This window comes from Ceratocystis lukuohia (assembly GCF_044167205.1).
Source record: "Ceratocystis lukuohia strain C4212 chromosome Unknown Supercontig1_pilon, whole genome shotgun sequence".
Classification (NCBI taxonomy): Eukaryota; Fungi; Ascomycota; class Sordariomycetes; order Microascales; family Ceratocystidaceae; genus Ceratocystis; species Ceratocystis lukuohia.
This window is the reverse complement of record NW_027263520.1, coordinates 2182808-2201172: the sequence shown is the minus strand read 5'-3', so window position 1 is coordinate 2201172 and position 18365 is coordinate 2182808. Positions and strand designations below refer to the sequence as shown.

At 49.6% G+C, this 18365-nt stretch overlaps 4 protein-coding genes across 4 annotated transcripts; 1 reads left to right on the top strand and 3 right to left on the bottom strand.

Moving 5' to 3' along the window:
* Positions 1 to 457: 457 nt before the first annotated feature.
* On the bottom strand, positions 458 to 1608 carry HOO65_010552 (Autophagy-related protein 27; the record flags this gene model as incomplete). The annotated part of the gene is made up of 2 exons (XM_071005971.1): positions 458 to 653; positions 737 to 1608. The coding sequence occupies 2 exons, from the start codon at positions 1606 to 1608 to the stop codon at positions 458 to 460; spliced, it is 1068 nt and encodes a 355-aa protein (XP_070862374.1).
* Positions 1609 to 2813: 1205 nt separating this feature from the next.
* Positions 2814 to 6269, bottom strand: HOO65_010551 (SAGA complex subunit spt20; the record flags this gene model as incomplete). Its single annotated transcript, XM_071005335.1, has 2 exons — positions 2814 to 5848; positions 5918 to 6269. The coding sequence occupies 2 exons, from the start codon at positions 6267 to 6269 to the stop codon at positions 2814 to 2816; spliced, it is 3387 nt and encodes a 1128-aa protein (XP_070862373.1).
* A 1256-nt stretch (positions 6270 to 7525) lies between these two features.
* Positions 7526 to 8971, bottom strand: HOO65_010550 (uncharacterized protein; the record flags this gene model as incomplete). Its single annotated transcript, XM_071005814.1, has 3 exons — positions 7526 to 7922; positions 7998 to 8191; positions 8255 to 8971. The coding sequence occupies 3 exons, from the start codon at positions 8969 to 8971 to the stop codon at positions 7526 to 7528; spliced, it is 1308 nt and encodes a 435-aa protein (XP_070862372.1).
* A 1842-nt stretch (positions 8972 to 10813) lies between these two features.
* HOO65_010549 (Translation initiation factor eIF-2B subunit gamma) lies at positions 10814 to 12552 on the top strand (the record flags this gene model as incomplete). Its single annotated transcript, XM_071005692.1, has 2 exons — positions 10814 to 12341; positions 12446 to 12552. 2 exons carry the CDS (start codon positions 10814 to 10816, stop codon positions 12550 to 12552), a joined length of 1635 nt encoding a protein of 544 aa, XP_070862371.1.
* Positions 12553 to 18365: the final 5813 nt, after the last annotated feature.

The window sequence follows — 18365 nt, the reverse complement described above, 5'->3', positions numbered from 1 at the left end:
CACTTCCTGCATTCTTGCATTTCAGAGCTTCCTGCGGCTTCCGCGGCTTTTGCTCACAGGATCTCTGAGCTCCAATAGCTGGTTTTCCCATGACGTATATCTCGGGGTTTATTGGCTACTTTTACGAGTTAGGGCTGGCTATTTTCCGCAAATTCATGATATAAGATGCGTCGGTACAAATGACAGCTACGTTCCATCCTGATGTCTCATGTAAGCATTGCTGAGTAGGAAGCTGCCCGTTCGCTGTATGGTACGTACAGAAGCTTGCTTGAGGCATTATAGCAATCACATTACATGGAAAATCATGGAAATGTAGGCGGCGGAAGGGAAGAGAAAACAAGAGCTAACCATCCATGTATAACAAAATTTAAAAGTCTTTGAATATCGCCATTCTACTGCTGCACTTATAACGTACCAGTCTCGTGTCTAACCCCCAGGACCCAGTCTTGCCTTAAGATTATACTGCACTGTAACCGCCTCGTGAGCCCGAATTCTGCACTGTGCTGAGAACTTTGCGCGTAAACTCGTGCATCAAAAACGGCACATCGCGGATTGTATCGCTGTGTGGCAAGAGATCCCAGCCGCGAGCTCCGTAGCGTGTGTAGTTGAGCCATGAGCCGAAAATAAGGTAAGCGCTGATGATCATAAAGGCCCTATTTCAGACAAAATTAACGAGTTAGCAAATTTGGATCTCGCCTAAACGCTCATAGTTTTGCTTCCCCTCTCTTTTACTTACAAGACAATGAACCACGTAAAAAAGCCCCAACCTTGTGTGCCGCCTGCTGGTGGTACAGATCTGCAGGCATACTTGCTCTTCCACGTCAGATGTAGCGTTCCCGTAGCATCGGGGCCCTCGTTTTGATAGCTATCAAAGAGCAGAGCAGCGCCATCATTGACAAACTGCTTCTCTGCATCCTTTGCGTCATTGCGGGCTTTGTGCATCTTTGCAGACTTGTTATCCTCGGATGATGATGTGGCGTTGGCGTACTCCACCTCCGCCTGCCACTCACCCTCCAGGCCCGTCTTTTCCGTATCGCATAGGAACCGCACTACCGTTTTCTTGGGGAACTGCTCCTTGTGTGGGACATCTAATGGAAAGACACCGCCAGGAAGGTTGAGTAAGAACCCCTCCCCATTATTCTCTTGCCCATCAAGTTTCGTTGTCGTGTATTCGAATGCCGCGCCACCAAAGGACTCGAGTGCACCGGCCAGTGGCACGGCTTCGCGGATATATGGCTCTGAAGACTTGTCCTTGTCTTTATCGTCGTCATCGGCATCGGAACTAACGTTCTCGCCATCAGCTTTGCCATGCAGGGCGCGCTGGACCGCACACACGCGCGTGCCTTCAGGGCACTGTTCCCTGGCAGGAATCGAGCCATCATTTACGCGCTTAAGTGGTGCACACAAGTCTATTGTATAAGTCGTATTATAAATGGCATTCTTTTCGGTGATGGTCGTGACAACAGAATGCGGGCCTCGGAGTGGTGAGAGATCGTATTTGTGGTTGTTGGCGAGGATACTGTCACATTGGAGAGAGGCTGCTGCAAGGGTGGATGTTGGCGCTAGGAGGAGGCCTGTAGCAGCGACGTTTTTCAGTGACCAGCGCATAGTGGTTGATGCTAAAGCTTGCGATGCTTCGCTTCACTTCTGATCTTTCTGTGTTGATTTTGATTTTTGTTGTGGCGCCGGGTTGGGTTGATGTATGATGCCTTAAGGCTGGCGGTTTACAAGATCCACTCGGGAATATTCCCAGGACTTTTGGGCAGCTAAACAGGTACTGGATTAGCTGAAACCAATGCCTCTGCTTGTCACAAGTTGGATATGGTATAAAAATAAACTCGCGACCGATTCAAAGCAGTTGAAAAGCATTGACTAACAAGTTTCGATGTACAGCAAGCAATACAATTCGCTTGTAGGACGAACACCTAGGTTGAATTTCAAGAACTAGAGGGAAAAAAAAAAGACCTCGGATTATTTCCAGAAAACAAAAAAAAATAAGAATCTCGTTGGTACTGAGTGATTCGGGTTGATCAAGGTCCAAGCTCACGTATGACTGTAAGTGAGCTCGTGCTTTCGCTTTGCTTGGATGAATTAATTCATGGCCCTCAGCCTCAAGATCAAATGCGCCCCACACTAGAAGCAGGGTAGCTAGCACGTGATTTCCCACGTGACCACGATAAACTATGAGCCTCTTTAACTACATCATCACAGGAACTACCAAAAACTACCAACAGGCGAGGCATAGACTGAAGGAATAAATGAATTCATAATGCACATAAGGATGATAGACTGCAAAACAGAAACAAATCATACACACAATTCAGACAAAATAAAAAAGAGAGCTAGAGCTGTCATACAAAAATAATCAACTACAGCCCTTTGATAGCCAAATCTAGGGCACTGTCGTGAAAGGCTATACGAGGCTTGGAAATAACCAAGATAAATAGCGAATATGAAAAGGCTCAATAATAGAAGTTCCAAAAAGGGCATGGCAATAAACGTCAAAAGCAAATCTGGGAAAAACGCAAAAGTAAAGAAACAAAAAAGCACATAAAAAAGGTTAGACCTTTATATCTTGAAGTCCCGCTCATAAGCCACAAAAGACGCCGACAACCCCCGCAGAAAAAAAAGAAGATAAGCAAAGGTATAATGTAGAGAAATATGCAAAAAAAGACGAAAATTAAAGCAGGAAAAGGGGCGGATAAAGGAAGAAAAGGAACCGCTGGTGACATTGGTCAAACAGACAACGGAAAAAGGACACGACATAGAAAGGCTCGCAACGGAACATTTGCAATGAAATTCCACTATACCCTCTACATCCCCTGCTGTCCCATCATAGCGTTCATGTTCTGCTGCTGTTGCTGCTGCTGCTGTTGTTGTTGCTGTTGGGCTGCTGTCTGCTGGGCTTGAACCTGTGCGTGCATCTTTCTTGAAGCAAAGGCGCGCTGGGCATTCAAGATACACCTCTTCTTTATGTTCTCAGCCGTCTCGGGTGGTATGTTGTCCATACTGCCAAGCTTGCTTGCTATTAACGTCATTTGCTGACGGTATAACGCCATGAAGTTTGCACGGATCATTTCCTGTTCAGCGGCCGTCGACTCGCGCAAAATACCAAGCTGCTGTGGCGTTAAGCTTGCGAGTTGCTGTTGTCGTTGCTGCTGCTGCATTTGCATCTGCTGCTGCAGCTGTTGTTGCATTTGAAGTTGTTGCATCTGTGCCATAACTTGAGGTTGTTGCTGTTGCTGTTGCTGCTGTTGGACAGCAGCAAATTGTTGGGCCATCTGCTGCTGAGCAGCTATCTGCTGCTGCTGCTGATGTTGCTGCTGCTGTTGCTGTTGCTGCTGGATGGCAATCTGCTGCTGGGCAGCCAACTGGTTTTGTTGCTGCATGAGCATAGCCTGCAGATTAGGGTTTCCGTTCTGCATGCCTTGCTGTTGTGCACGAGTAGCTAATTGGGCACGAAGATGGGCCTGCATTTGGGGCGTCATTTGCCCCGTCTGCATTCCATTCATAGACATAAATTGTTGTGCGAGAAGCTGTTGTTGCTGTTGTTGTTGTTGTTGTTGTTGTGGGGTAAGGCCAGGCACTATCCCTTGTTGGCGGAAAGCAGCTAGCTGCTGTTGTTGTTGCTGCTGTTGAAGGAAACGCTGATGGAGTATCTGTTGCTGTGCAGTAGGCATAGGCTGGTTAGCCCCATTCATCATGCTATTGGCCATGTGCTGTTGCTGCTGCTGCTGAATCATACGGTGCTGTGACAGTTGGGTCTGGGCAGCAAGCTGCGCGGCCATGCGAATGTTCCCAACCATAGGCTGCTGAATGTTGCCGTTGACCATAGTCGAAGTGCCCATGGCTGAGCCACTGGCCATCATGGTAGGTGGTGGGCTCGCCTGACTCATGCGAGGCGTTTGCGCTGAAGCAGCCCCAACAACTGGCGTTCTAGCAGAAACCATAGTTGGTGTGGCATTAGCCATATGAGGGGTTCCTTGTCCATGGCTCTGGTGACTACGGGCCGACATGCTAACAGACATAGGGACTGCATGAGATTGCAAAGCAGACGGTGGCCGAGAAGGACTGCCGGCCATGTTGGAACCAGTTTGTTGCATAGAAACGCCACCAACCCGAGGAGAGGATGCCTGGATGGGCGTTCCGTTGCGAACTACAGGAGAAGAAGCCATCTGTTGCCCGGCTTGGCCCGAAAAACGCATGGCATTGTTGGAAGCAGGGATGGGTTTCACAGGAATTGTTATGATCGAGGTAGTGGGAGTAGCGTTTGGAAGGGCACTCTTGGGAATCTGAGGAGTTCCTTGAGACTGAGGTACCATTTGAGCAGCGGTGGATGTGGGAGTTTGGGTGAGTCCCTGGGACGAGACTGTTTGCAATGATTGCTGGGGCTGAATTTGGGACTGTGTCTGACCACCAAGTTGCTGGCCTTGGGATACCATAGGCAGGTTTTGGTTGGTGCGAGCCATGTTTTGAGATTGGGCTTGCTGCTGCTGTTGCTGCTGCTGCCGCTGTTGTTGTTGTTGCTGCTGCTGCTGCTGTTGCTGTTGCTGCTGTTGTTGCTGCTGTTGCTGCTGCTGTTGCTGCTGCTGCTGTTGTTGTTGCTGTTGTTGTTGCTGCTGCGGCTGCTGCTGAAATCTCATTTTCAGATTGGTAGCCTGCGCCTTCTTCTTTGCAGCTTCTTTTTGAGCATGTTGTCGTTCAGCTTCAAGGGCCTGAGCACGCTGCTGCTCTGCCTGCTGTTCAGCTTGCTGTTGACGCTGTTGTTCGGCCTGTTGCTGACGCTGCTGCTCCACACGGCGCTGATTTTCCGCAGCCTTAGCCTTCTCTTCAGCTCGTTTCTCTTCTTGCGCCTTACGAATGTCAGCCAAACGAGCGAAACGTTCAAACGTTTTTGACGCGGCAGAGGAGTCGGCATCCCCATTGGAGTTTGCATTTTGGGCACTAGAAGAGATAGGGCCCAGTCGCTCATCCAAGACAAGCATATAACGCTCGTGGTCGGCAATGAAGGCTTCGTCAGCAGCCATCTCGGCAACAGTGCGCTTGCGGCCTTTGGGTAGAGGAACACTCTCTGAGTGCTTTGAATGGGAAAAGGCCTCTAGTAACATAATCATATCGGCAGGGCTCTTTGCCGGCTCCAGGAAAAGCTTTGGTGTTGTCTGCAGTAGTATACCAGCTTCAACTTGGCGGGCATTAGAGCCATCCAGTTCCATGCGTTCCGTCTTGAGACGCTTTTGTGGCGGCATAATCGTCGTCGGTGTTGGTGGGACGGCGCCTATAGGAGTAGGAGGAATCGCCGAATTTGCAGGTGTCGTTGCCTTAATGAGCAAGTCTGAGGACAGTGTCTCTGGTGTAGGAAGCATCACTAAGGTGTAGATTTTGAGCCTATCGGCACCATCCTTACTTTTTGAGCTCTCGATCTTCGCCTTTTCCTTAGATTCATCCTGCGAGCCCCCATCATCATTCTTTGATGATGTGGTATCATTAGGAAAAGGCGTATAGGGTGACGGTGTGACAAAATGGTTGTGGTTGTGAATGGATGCCTGCGCCGCCTTCTTCTCAGCTAACTCTTGTTTAGAATTATCGCTTTCCTGTTCCGCTGATCGGTGATCATGAAGCTGAACAATGAGACATCCGTCGTAGAACGAGACTCCAGCTTGGGTGAAAAAGATCATAAGATCATGGGGGATAGTAGAGGACTTCAGGTGTTGTAGAAATATTCTCATTGGTGACTGATATGAGAATACACCTTCCTGCTGGTCAAATCTAAAGTATGTTGGGTGAAGGTGGACGATGAGTGACGGCGGTTTACCGACATGTTTCTTCAGGATATACTTTTTCGATATATCTACCAGCACAAAGGTTAGTTAAGATAGCTACGAGCACAGTGCGAGTAGCAGTTAATAATTGACCATACCATATGGCAAGCGTTCCATGCTCCGCGAATCGTTGGGTTCGCCCGGGAGAGACGCCGAAGGAAGGCCGGCACTGTTCCGCAGGTTACGACCCTGGAACTGCACGCCATTTTCTTGGCGGATCTTGATATTGGGTGGCCGGATCGGAGTTTGGTGGACGATGGGGGCTGGAATTGCGGTGCCTGACGTTGCCGTCCCTTGGGCTTTCTTAGAAAGTGCTGATGATAGTGGAGAAGCGCGCGCAGCGACAGCCCCGTTAGCAGCAGTAGTTGAGTTGATTGGTCGCTTGATTTTCGAAGCCATGCCCGGAGGGATTGGCGGGTGTATAGGAGTGGCCGTCACCACGGGAGCCATGGTCGCAATATTAAAGAGAAAAAAAAAATAAAAAGGCGATGATGGGGCCAAATGGAAGACTAAGTATGGGGGAAAAAAAAAAGTGAATCCGGACGATATAAGGGATTGGAGAGCGCAAGGCTATCACGAAACAGAGTCGTGGCAAGGCGCCGAAATGCGCCGAAAGGGGCTTGGATGCGACAGAAAAAAAGAAAAAGATTCGGGTATATAGCGACGGATAAAGATACGTATGGGATTGACAAAATAAAATACGCGACAGCGCTGTAATGAAAGCTCAAGGCGGGGATAATGACGATGGCGATGGTGATGCGAAAGGCTGATGCGATGTTATCGCGGTCGGATAATTGTGTAGATTTATTTTTGTAGTTTGTGTCGCATACACGTCGGCTGGAGACCCAGCTTACCTTCCCTAGCCTAGGCTATGGCTGTTACAAGGGAACACACAGCAGTATCGGTGCTGTATGTACAGGCGGCCAAGGCTAAAAAATCAGGGCCAGAAAAGAAGCCCGCGAAAATTATCGCACGCAAAGCAAGGTTACTGCATAAAAAGACAATGGATAGAAAGCGTCACTCAGCACAAGTCGAGATAAATAGCAACCGGGATGATTTTCTCTCGTAGTGTGATGACTTTTGGCTGGAATTTGTTGATGATAAGGACGTGTTTGGTGGTGCAGCAGCCGTGCCTTTGTCTCCCTGCTTCGCGCGATGGGTTGAGTGTGGGGTTTATTGGCTGGCAATAGAAAGGGCCTTGGTCCATTGAAAGTGGCAAAGGCAAAGAGAGCAAAGGTAGAGTAAATTAGAATAAGGAGAAGAATTTCGTGTCAAAATACTGTGGCGCAATGAGGCTGTTGCCACACTTGGGGTGGTCACGTGCTTCTATGCGTGATACGAATGACTAGGACAAGAGCATCACGCAGATAGATAGCCCAAAGGCTAGATAGCGACTTGTAATAATACAGAATCGTGTAAAATCATGGGCAGAAAAGCCAATACCTCCCTTCTTTACATATTCACCAGAAGTTAGATCATAGCACAAGATGTTAGCTGTCTACAACTACAACTAACTCGACTCCCCCAACCATAGACAAGAGAGACACCGAACATTGCGAATAGCTACACGTCCTCACTCATGACATCATAAGGCGCGTGGAAAATGAAAAGAAAAAAAAACGTAGATCCGACAATACATAGCAACACATTAGATCTGCCCCCACCATATCACAGCACGTGGAAGCACTGGGTCATACCCCCGTCGTTTACTGGCCTTCCAGGCGCTTTAGCCAGTCATCTCCAAGCCGGGGTCCATCCACAACCACAACACCCTTTCCACGGGCTACGCGATCGGGATTTTGCCACCACCGAGGCCTGATCACCTTGGCCTCTCTCTCGGCCTCAGACTCGCTGTCCGCAATTCCACCACTGCCACCCTCGGCTCCAACAACAACGATCACGTCGTAACGGTACCAGGTCTGAAGCTGAGTGACGTAGCTTCCCTTGTCACCGGAAAGCGACTCCTGAAGATAGATTATGTCAGGGTTAAGAGAGCGGAGAATATGCATGTGGCCGTTGGGGGTAGTAACGCTAAGGACCATGGCATCGTTTTCAACGAGGCTCAAAGCCTGTGAGTAAATAGAGTTATACACAGTAACGTTGCTAGAAGGGCGAACACTTAGAACCATGTTAGCTGGCAAGCTCAATAACGTAGATACTGGTACTATGCAGACTTACAGAGGGCTTCCTGCTTCAGAAGGCTGGGCTTGCTCGTGAGCAATGTTGGAGAACGAAGAGCTGACCGAAGGGGGTGCCTGGGGGTGTCCAGCTTCGGTAGACTGGTCCTTCTCCTTGAGGCAAGGAGCATAGATCAAAATGTAGAGCTTCGTTTTTTCAAAATCCAAGTTTTTAGGAATATGGGACAGGATAGACTAAGAAAAATGATTAGCACATTACTAAATTGTTTTATGAGGTCTTTAGTTTGGTGCCCATACTGCTTGTTCGTGGAAGCTCTGGTCGTCGAGATTGGGAAACGCAAAATCGGCTGAGACCACAATAGCGACAGTCTTGCGGTTCGGGCGGTTGGCCAGTCGTGAGCTTGTGCTCGTGCGCGAGGCGGGACGTTCACCAAGTGCCTCCTGCGAAATGGATACATTCTGCTGGCTTTTTGCGCTCAATTCCGCCGCTATCTCGGTAGTCTGCTGCTGGTGCACCGAGCGACTGTACTTGGCGTCGGCCTCTTCGGACCAGGTTTCATGGTCCTGGAACGCAGTCTTGTCCTCTTCGCGGATAGATTGCAGCGCATTTCCGACAGCAGCCGTAGCAGCAGATAGGCCGGTAACGATGCTCTTACCGGCAGAGTCAAAGAATTGCTGCGGGCTTGGTGTGCGGCCGAGGGCGCCTGACATACGCGCACCCCACGTGGCTGGTGCAGAGTCCGCTTCGGGCATGACGCCCCTTTCGCTAGTGGAGTCTCCAGTTGTCACATTCAAATCGGTGGCACCGGGCGCTCCGCGCTCCTTGCGGCTGCTAAGGGGACCACGCTCGTCGCCATCTTCATAGTCAAGACCGGGCTCCGCCTCTTCTTCAGATTCGCGCTGGCTGAGCACAAATGCAGCGACTCCCAGGGTAGCCACTGCTACAGTGACAGTTAGGGGCACCCAAAAGCCCCAGGCGCTTCGGCGCGAGTGCGAGGACGAGCTTTCAGGCATTGGTATTCACGGCGAATGATTCTTTCTCCCACCTTAGACAATATCAGTAGTGGCGGCGGTTGTTCGGAAATCGATCATCGCAAGATGCGATCGCAGTATTGGCAATGGAACGGACGGGCCACGGATGGACTGAGGTGGCTGCGAGATCGAGACGAATGGGCGCAAAGGCTAGGCCCAGCCAGGTTTTGTATTGGATTGGGTTGAGTCGATTTGAGCGAACGCCGGGCGTATTTTCCTGCTTGCAATGTGCACCGAAGCGAAGAGGCAGAACAGAGATAAATTGTCGAGCAATATCGAAGCGAGGACAAGGAAGGCGGCAATTCTATTCAGGCTGGCAGCACAAAAGAGAAAGCAAGAAGGAGACAAGGAGATAGCGAAGAGCCAACTTTGATTTGAGATGTATAGATAGACGAATGGTGCAACAGCAATAGTTGTAGCTGTATGTTCGGCCCTCGTGCCGAAAGACAGAGCAAGCGACAGGAATAGATGTACGTTAGTGACAGCGATTTATTTAGATTATTGACACCATTCGTTGTCGCCTTTCTCCCTTCTTCTATTTCTTCCATCTGCCCTTGCGCGAAGAAAAGTGGCTGGTGGCTGGGCGTTGCCCATGCTCGACTCTTCTAGGCTTGGAGACACTGACTATAGAGCGCTGTAGAGGCTGTGAAAGGATGCGAGTCGCGCAGATACGGCCTGCGATTGGCTGTTGCAGGGATTGCTAGTAAACAAACCCCCACAAAACATAGCCAGGGGCACCCAAATTTGAAGCAGCAGAAATGTAGACTAAAAAAGGCTTGTGATAATGTAGCCGAGGGATAAACTGTTGTATTGTATTAACATTGACTTCACCAGCTGTCGCATTCATTCCTCTGCAGGAATGCACTGAGACGGCCCCGTCATGCACCCAATAAATTCAGCATAGTCCCTTAAAGGGACCACTTTATTGCCTCCAGTCGCTTTGGCCTGACAGCAGACATCAATCAAGTGGGCACTGCTTTGTCAGCTGTGGCAGCTGTCGGATAGGGAATCTCCCCTCGAAAGGACTGAAGACAAAAGATGATGAGGAGAGTAATTGCTCTTCATCCCAAAAAGAGATATTATGTTTGTGCTACCTACAGAGAGGTGGATGCATGAGTTTATCCCTTTGAAAACTGTGAGCCAAAGCATAGACGAAGAAAATCTAGAGATAGAATTAGGGTTATGCATTTCTGATAACCCTGTGGCATATCAAGTACGAGCCAAAGTAAAAAATTCGTCAAGTGGGCGGACTAAGATATGGGGATATCTCGAAATCTAAAGCTAGGCTTCCGACATGTACACAAGGATAGATCCTGTCTTTTCAAGGGATTGGAAACACCACTCCAATTGTCTTGTGGCTGCCCGCAACTAGCATTAGCATAGCACAGGTCACGTGACCAAGGCCTATCGACAAATCGTGGGCTATGACGCATAGGCTAACTTTAACTCTTTCAGACACTCTATTTGCCGCCGCACAAGACAAGCGTTAGGATAGCAACCAAAGGATAACGAGAACGCAAACGCCGCTCCGAAACATAGCATAAGGCGGCAAGAAATAAGACGTGTAGGAGAAAGTCGCAGGTACGATAACGTCTGTATACATACACAGCTCACTAGACGGTAAGTATAATGGTCACGATGTGGTCTCTCTATAAATTCAACCGTTGCCTGCTGTTTTCCTGGGAAGGCAAATTTTCAGACTATACATAATAAGCGCCGATAGTGATCGAACTCAATAGTAGTGCGACTGCTAATAGTCGCCATATATTTGGCCTGAATTAGGACTTCTACGTTTGACAGTACTCCACAAACCTCCAAGCCATCATGCCTCACGCTGTGACTGGACCTTCGCCTGGAGTCCAGGCCCTGATTCTGTGTGGCCCTGGCTCGTCGTTTACCACTTTCAACTCTAGCCCAGATGAAAACCCTAAGGCTCTTCTTCCCATTGCCAATCGGCCCATGGTGTGGTATCCCATTGATTACTGCTATCGTATGGGCATCAATGACATTACTCTAATCTGCCCGGCCTCTGCGAAGGACGCCATGCAAGCCGCTCTCAGCACAAATCCGGTTTTGACGAGCTTGCCGCATCCGCGTCCTGAAATATTGGCCCCCGCCGGCCTTACCCAGACCATGGGTACTGCAGAAATCCTTAGACTGCCTGAAGTGCGCTCACTAGTGCAGAGCGACTTCATGGTACTGCCGTGCGACCTGGTGTGCGAGCTAGCTGGTGAGAAGCTGCTTGCTGCTTGGATGGTTCAGAGCGCTAGTCTCAGTGATATTGTTGGCTATGAGAAGCTTTCTGGTGACTCTAGCATCGTCCATAGCGGCGGCTTGAGCGTCTTTTACGAGACGCGGGGCGAGACTCCCCGGATCAAAGGTGAGGAGACAGATTACATTGGCGTCACCGGAATCCCGGCCACTGCTGCTGCTACGCAAAAGGGCTCGCTTCTACCCGACATTTCGAACCTTGTTGTGTCCCTGCCAACAGACTCTTACAAGGATCTTACGGAAGAGCACAAAGGGTTTCCTATCCGCCATAGTCTCCTCAAGGCGCACCCTAATGTGCGTTTTATGTCATCAAAGCGCGATGCGCACATCTACATTCTTCCCCACTGGATCATGGACGTTGTCCAAAAGAACGAGACCTTTGAAAGCATTGGCGAAGATGTCATTGGCTGGTGGGCTAAGGCTACTTGGCAAGACGGCCTCGGCACCAAGCTTGGTCTTGGAGAGATCCTGAACCCTAAGAGCAACGAGCACGCCTATATATCACATGGCGGCAGCGATACGGCCTCCGTTGGACAACCAGAAACGAGTGGAACTCATTCCAAGAGTAACAAGGGATCTTCTGGTAATGGCTCAGAAGGACCAACCCCTCTCCAGGGTTCTGTCCCCTTTATCCAGGCCTACATCCACCCGACTGACCCTACTGGCCCTATTATCCGCCGAGTCGATACTGCAAAGCTTCTGCTCCATGTCTCTTTACAAATTGCAAAGCTGCCTTCCCTGGAAGAGGCCGGTGCCGAACCTGTATCGCCTTTTGCTCATGCCCGCAAGGTTGCCTACCCCGAGGGCGTACAGGCCAGGACCACCATCACTAAACAGGATTCTCTTATTGCCGACAATGTGACGGTTGAGGAGAAAACTTCTATCAAGGAGTGTGTAATCGGTGCCAATTGCCAGATCAGTGAGGGCGCTAAGCTTGTCCAGTGCCTTTTGATGGATGGAGTTAAGGTCGGCAAGAGCTGCAAGCTTACTCGTTGTATTCTGGGCAAGCGGAGTGTAATTGGAGATGGCTCTGTGCTGACGGACTGCGAGGTTCAAGAAAATCTCCTGGTTGAGCCTAGAAGTAAGTCGTTTCTTTTTTTAATCTCCCTGCCCGATTGTGATGTCCCTCCCTTTTCATCATCTTCGTGCTTTAGGATCCGTGCTAACCATGTATGCCAACAACAGCTGAGCAAAAAGACGATCGCCTCATGAGCTCTGAAGGCCTGGAAGCTTCAGATGGTGAAGATGATGCAATGGAGGGGGACAGAGAGGCTGAGGACAGCGACGCCTGATGGTCTTTTGTCACTGACCAACCACAAAAAGCAAAAGTCACGAGTACAAAAGTTATTTTGAGCGATATCTTTCTCCTTAAAGTTACACAATCACGGATTTTAGATCAAAATAATTATACGAAAAGAAGTCGAACACAACAGTAAGGTTTCATATTAGTCGCCGCCGAACGAGATGCCGGTGTTTCTGGCCAGATGCTTCGGTTTTTGAAATGGGAATGCAACAGTGAATAATCGGTTGTCTGACTATGCTCCCCCTGGCCATGGAAGTAAACAAGTTTGTCAGGCTATAGCACACCAAAACAGAGACCTAGATGCCGATTCCGATGCCGAAGGATAGGAGAAACGGGACTAGGGAGCCACTGGGGCTTGGGGTATAGCTGTCTAAAATCCTAGGCTTGCCATTCCGAGAGCAAGAATGATGGGTGATAATGCTACAATATGCTTACGAGACGAGTCTAAATGTAGAGCTAGGTGGTAAGCAACGCGTCACCAAATGAGGGGAAACAGAACGCTCCCAGTTACACACAAACGGCGATAGCTGGATACTCTGCTACCTTTTGATTCCAGGCAACCCTGGAGAACTATACAGGTATCAGCATCGCACCTATCGGTTATCTCAGAGATAGCAGCAGTAAGCTGTGCTAATCCGCGCTAGGGCTACTATGCTCAGACGACGGACATGGAAAGGTAGCCGCTGTCGGGCCAGGGCCAGGCGGAGTTTTTCCTCACTTGGTCGTTTATTTTGCTGATGATCAACGCGATGAGCCCTTGGGCAGCGAAAGCTTACTGTCTAGTGCGCCTTTTACTGAAAAAATACGTGAGAAAATGGTTAGTGCGATGCAGATCTGCCCCAATACATAGGCATAGGAGACTAAAGCAGTCTTCCGCTATACTTGGCCTGCTCCTTGTGCTCGTCCTAGCATGTACTATAGACAAGAAGGTAAGATGGAAATGACGAGATGTAAGAACAGTACCAAAAACAACCATCATTGCAACACTGTTACACATGCTCCAGGGGCAGGGTGCGGTTGGATTCGCTCTAGCCATTTGACAGACTGCTTGTTTCTCTAACGAAGGCTTGATAACTGCTAGTCCAGACTGGTTGTTCTTCGCAATCTCTAGAGCTAGGAGTGTGGCAATAAGTTAGCTTGTATACACATCGGCGGAATTACGGTACAAACGGCATATGGCTGGATGGCTGTCAGGAAAACACGGCAGGATATTGGTGCTGGCTTTCTGAGTCTAGGCGCTAACTGGAGACCGGATACGAGGACTGCTCCTACGTAGCAGAGAAGCAGAGAAGGCCTTTCCAGAGTCTAGACCAAGGCGGGCTACCTATGGAAAAGGAGCTCTGCGCAGTCCATGCGTAGCTAGGCGTAGACAAGCTAGACTCGAAGAGGGATAGGGTTCCAAGCGGTGACAAGTTAGGGTCCCACGTTTATAGGCTGCGTAATCTAAGAGGCGCATGCATGATGCTTTTGTTATGGAATGCACAATTCTCTATAGAGCATGGCAATTGGTACAAGGTCGCCTGGAGGAACTCGGTACGAAAAGGGAGTAGAACGTTGTGTGTGTGTGTGTGTGTGTGTGTGTGTGTTTGCGTGTGTAGCTGCTGTATTATGCCAAACTTCACAGCACAAGCAAAAGCCTAGAAGGCCCATTGCTAGCCTCTAATGCACCAGAGATGTCATGAACATTGCCAAGTTAATGAAGTTGCATCAGTATGCATATGATAGCGCCTAGCGTGGTCAGAGGCGACGTACTGGCATTAGTAGCTAATACACTTATTCTCTACGCATAGATGGCTTCGCCCGTTTTATTCACTGTTTATGAACCGATCTCTCTGAGTCTTTGTTCGTTTCGCCTCTCTTGGGAGACGCAATGCTGCTAGGGCCATGATCCCGGCTTGTACCACCATTCACTCACTCACTCACTCACTCTATCACTCAATATAAGACTGGAACAGGCTGTACATGAAACACCTCAAGGTCTTAATCCTCTCACCACCCCCATTATTTGGAAGCCCGGGACGTTGTATAGGCAATATAGCCGCACAGGCAATCATGGATGGAGGGAACTACAACGTAACAGATGATACGGACGGACTTGGCAAACAGAACGAGCGAGAATCAACTTTCTTAAGCTCAAAATCTTCTTCTCACCGATGCTTCTCTTGTGCCCGCAGTCTAGACCTGCCAGCCAATCATGCAGGCGGCTAATGAAGCACCAAGATACTACTATGATGACAGAATTCCATCACACTGCATGCACTTGAATGCACAAAACGTAGCAACAGGGCAGACATGCTCTACCTTCTGCCAGAAGCAGCATCAGGCGGTCAAGCCCGAATGCATCAGATGGATTCATCGTTTTGCGTTGCTGCTGTATAAGCATGGTAATAGAGTAGCAATAGCACTGGTGCTGAGAACTCGGTGCTATTACCCATTCTAGCCCTTGTCTAGCACCCAGCCAACCCAGCAGCATTATCCATGCTGCGTATGTGTTATCTGCTTTCCTTCCATGTTTTCCAGCTGCAACTGTCACTGCAGGTCTTACAAGTATTTTGGGGCGCCATATAGGTTTATGTGGCATCTTCTACTAGGTTGTGTTCAGTTTGGTTCTGGGGCACATTCACTTCACATGGTGCACATGTGTTTCACTTGTGGCCCGCACAATACGTCTCGGTAAGGTCAAAGGCCGTGAATGGGCGTCTGGCAAGATCGATCGGCTTGGAGCACATGCATCTATTAAGTCTGCGCATGCATATATGCACGGTTTATGCAGTTCTGGTTCAAGCTTGTGTGCAGTAGAAAGTTTCAACGCAGCCCTCGACGATCCTGAGCACGCAACAAAGTGGACCATTCCAGGGAGTTTTGCTAGGCTTGGAGCTGCTTAATAGCAGTGGGAAATGCGCTACAACGTTTGCTTGCATGCACATGGGGCGGCGATTTACTCTTTCTGCACTTGTTATAGTGCTTGCTACATTCCATGGAGGCCCTGTCCGTACTTATGACGAGCCGAAGTTACATCTGGGGAGGCGGTCTGGTCTGACGCATACTGCTGTATGTATCTATGTGCTGGCAGTACAGCATTCCAGCTAGTCTTTTTCTAAGACGCGGTGAAGGCTAGTTCTCGCACACACAGACACAGACACAGACACAGACACAGACACAGACACAGACACACACACACACACATCTTGTTTCGGGCGGGCCAAGAAGCAACGGTATGATTACATTCAAGATCTGCCTGCATATGGCAATGCCTGAGTGGGCGGGCGGCATAGGCCCTCCTCTCCACACACACATGAAGACATGTGAAGGGGATAAGCCTGGGGTGCTCCGAGGCGAGCATACACAAGTTACCATGCATAGCTGCGGAAAAGAAGCAACTACCTGCACAACTATATGGGGAATATTGCAACAGGCGGTGCCGCTCAGCTGCGAGGATGCGGGAGGATGGAGGGAATTTTACCCTCCTTCGAGGCAGCTCGAAATGTGTTGAGCTGGGAAACACCCTGAAACACGGAAAGAAGGTGGGTGGGAAACGATTCTGTCTCTCTCTTCCTCCTCTTTCTTCCTCGTCTTTCTTCCTCCTCCTCCTCCCCCCCCTCCCCATCTCTCTCTCTCTCTCTGTAGAAGCCAATTTCCAATACAGCCAAGCCGACCGCATTATGAAACACGCCGATTTGATCTGTCAGATCAGGCTGAATGGTTATGTGCTCAATTACGGCGGGAAATGCACATGGGAAAGGCGTGTGAACAGGGCGAGGATAGGGCCCTGCTTGTGCCATATCAAGACAAAAGGAAACAGGCCAATGTAGCACCATGTACAAAACCTACTAGAATGCGCTAGGAATGCACACTGCAATTGAATGCATATTTAATGTGCGAGAAGGCTTGTAGTTTGACCTGTCATAATAATAATAGCCTAGGGGAGGGGGCTGCTGGGGCCAGTGATGATGGGCTTGGTGTACCTGATGCAAGAGAGATAACGGTCAAGTAGTGGGATTTATATTAAGGACATGCTGGCTGTATGGGCCGAACAGACAGAGGACAGACTATGGAAAGGGAAACAGTAATGGGTGACTATAAACAAGCAAACAAAGTGTACTATGGGGTGTATGCGATGCAATGCAGCACAATCCAGGCTGCTGCATACGTACTTATCTATACCGTGCTTACATGGGGGCACGCCCATACCTAGGGCCAAAACAGAGACAACTTCTTCCATCCGTCTCGGGTTTCCGCGTCTAAGGGCAGGCTTGCTAAGCCTCTACTACCTCTTGTCGCTGAGGATAGAAACAAAAAACAAATACCGTGCTCATTTACACTGGCGGGTAGCGGCTTCCCGCTATAAGACCAAGACAGGGAGCCCCTATTGTCTAGGCCCATTACAGTGCTGAATAGCGCTAATACTGTCCGCATCAGTGGGTCTTGTAGCGCTGAGCCTTTCTGTATTCTTGCGCTCTAGATTATCGTCAGCACCCTGTAGCAGCACTATACCCTTCTCGCCAGCACCAGGACATCCTAGCATCTCAGCGGTTCTCTGCCCGTCCTTTGCTCTTCCTTCGTCCTGCTCTTCTACTCTCTTCCTACTCGCGAAAGGCCGGAATTCGAGGCCCTCGCTATGCTCAATCTAGCAAAGCAGTGACAGCGGAAGGCCGCCGTCTGGCTTGCTGCTAGAGAAGACCATCCTCCCGGCCGTATCTCTGCTTTGTTCTCTGGTCCAGTCTCTAGCGCAAAGCCAGATATTTTTTTTTTTTTTTTTCCTTCTCAGAGTAGAGTAGAGGGAAAAGAAAAGAAAAGAGAAGGAATATAAAAATAAAAATAAAAATAAAACCAGACTCTGTGGCTGCTTGTGCGCCACTGCTAGCACTACTGCCACAGCCACTGCCACTAACAACGGCCATGACTGTAACTTGTATCCGGCGCGGGGCCTATTGTTTCCTGCTTCCCCCACTGCACCCCGCTGCGCGTCTATAGCTTACATCGTGGTTTGTAGTGTTCTTCCTAGGCTTCGTTCCCGCACTGCTGGCTGGATCTACAGAGGAGCTCAGTGCCAGCTTGTTGTTGCCAGTTAGAGCCTACCCCTCCCCTTCCCAACTGTCAGTTATCTTGATGTTATGCCGAAGCCCGAGCCCAGTGCCCCCTGCCCCTCCCATCGAGCTATGGATCGTGGGAGGCTGGCCTGTTTGTCTTCTTGTTCTTAGCAGGGTAGCAGTGGGTGAAAAGCTGAACGGCCTGCTATGGTGCTAACTTGTCAGCCTGTGAGCCTCTGTCTGTCTGTTCTAGCCCTGAGTCCCTCGCTGTCACGCCGCTACTTCTTTACAGATTGCGCTTTCTTGCCTTTGTTTGTCATAGCCCGATCCTCGCTTAACGGAGTACGACACCCGCAATTAATTTTCATGCAGCCACGGACTGTGAGGGCATTCAAGAAAATGACAAAACGTCCAGACAGACTCCGTGATGCAGCACAGTTCTGGCCCAGTGGATCATGAGCCGGCGGTCCAAGCACGCGGCAAGGATCAAATCAAGGAAGAAATTCCTTTGCATGCTACAAGCAACACAGTACTAGCACGTACATGAAATAAACAGCCCTGATCATGTGATTGAGTCTAAACAGCCCGCTCACTTCCCCGAGTCGTACTGAGAAAACACCGCAGTCTGCTCGCCGTTCTTCTATCCCCCCCCCTTAGCCATCTCAGGTACTACAAGCTCCGCTCTTGCAGTTGATCCCCCTTATGCCTTGCTTGCGGCTTGCTCTCTTCACGAACAAGAGATGGCAGTGGGAGTCGGTCAGTTACAGCACAC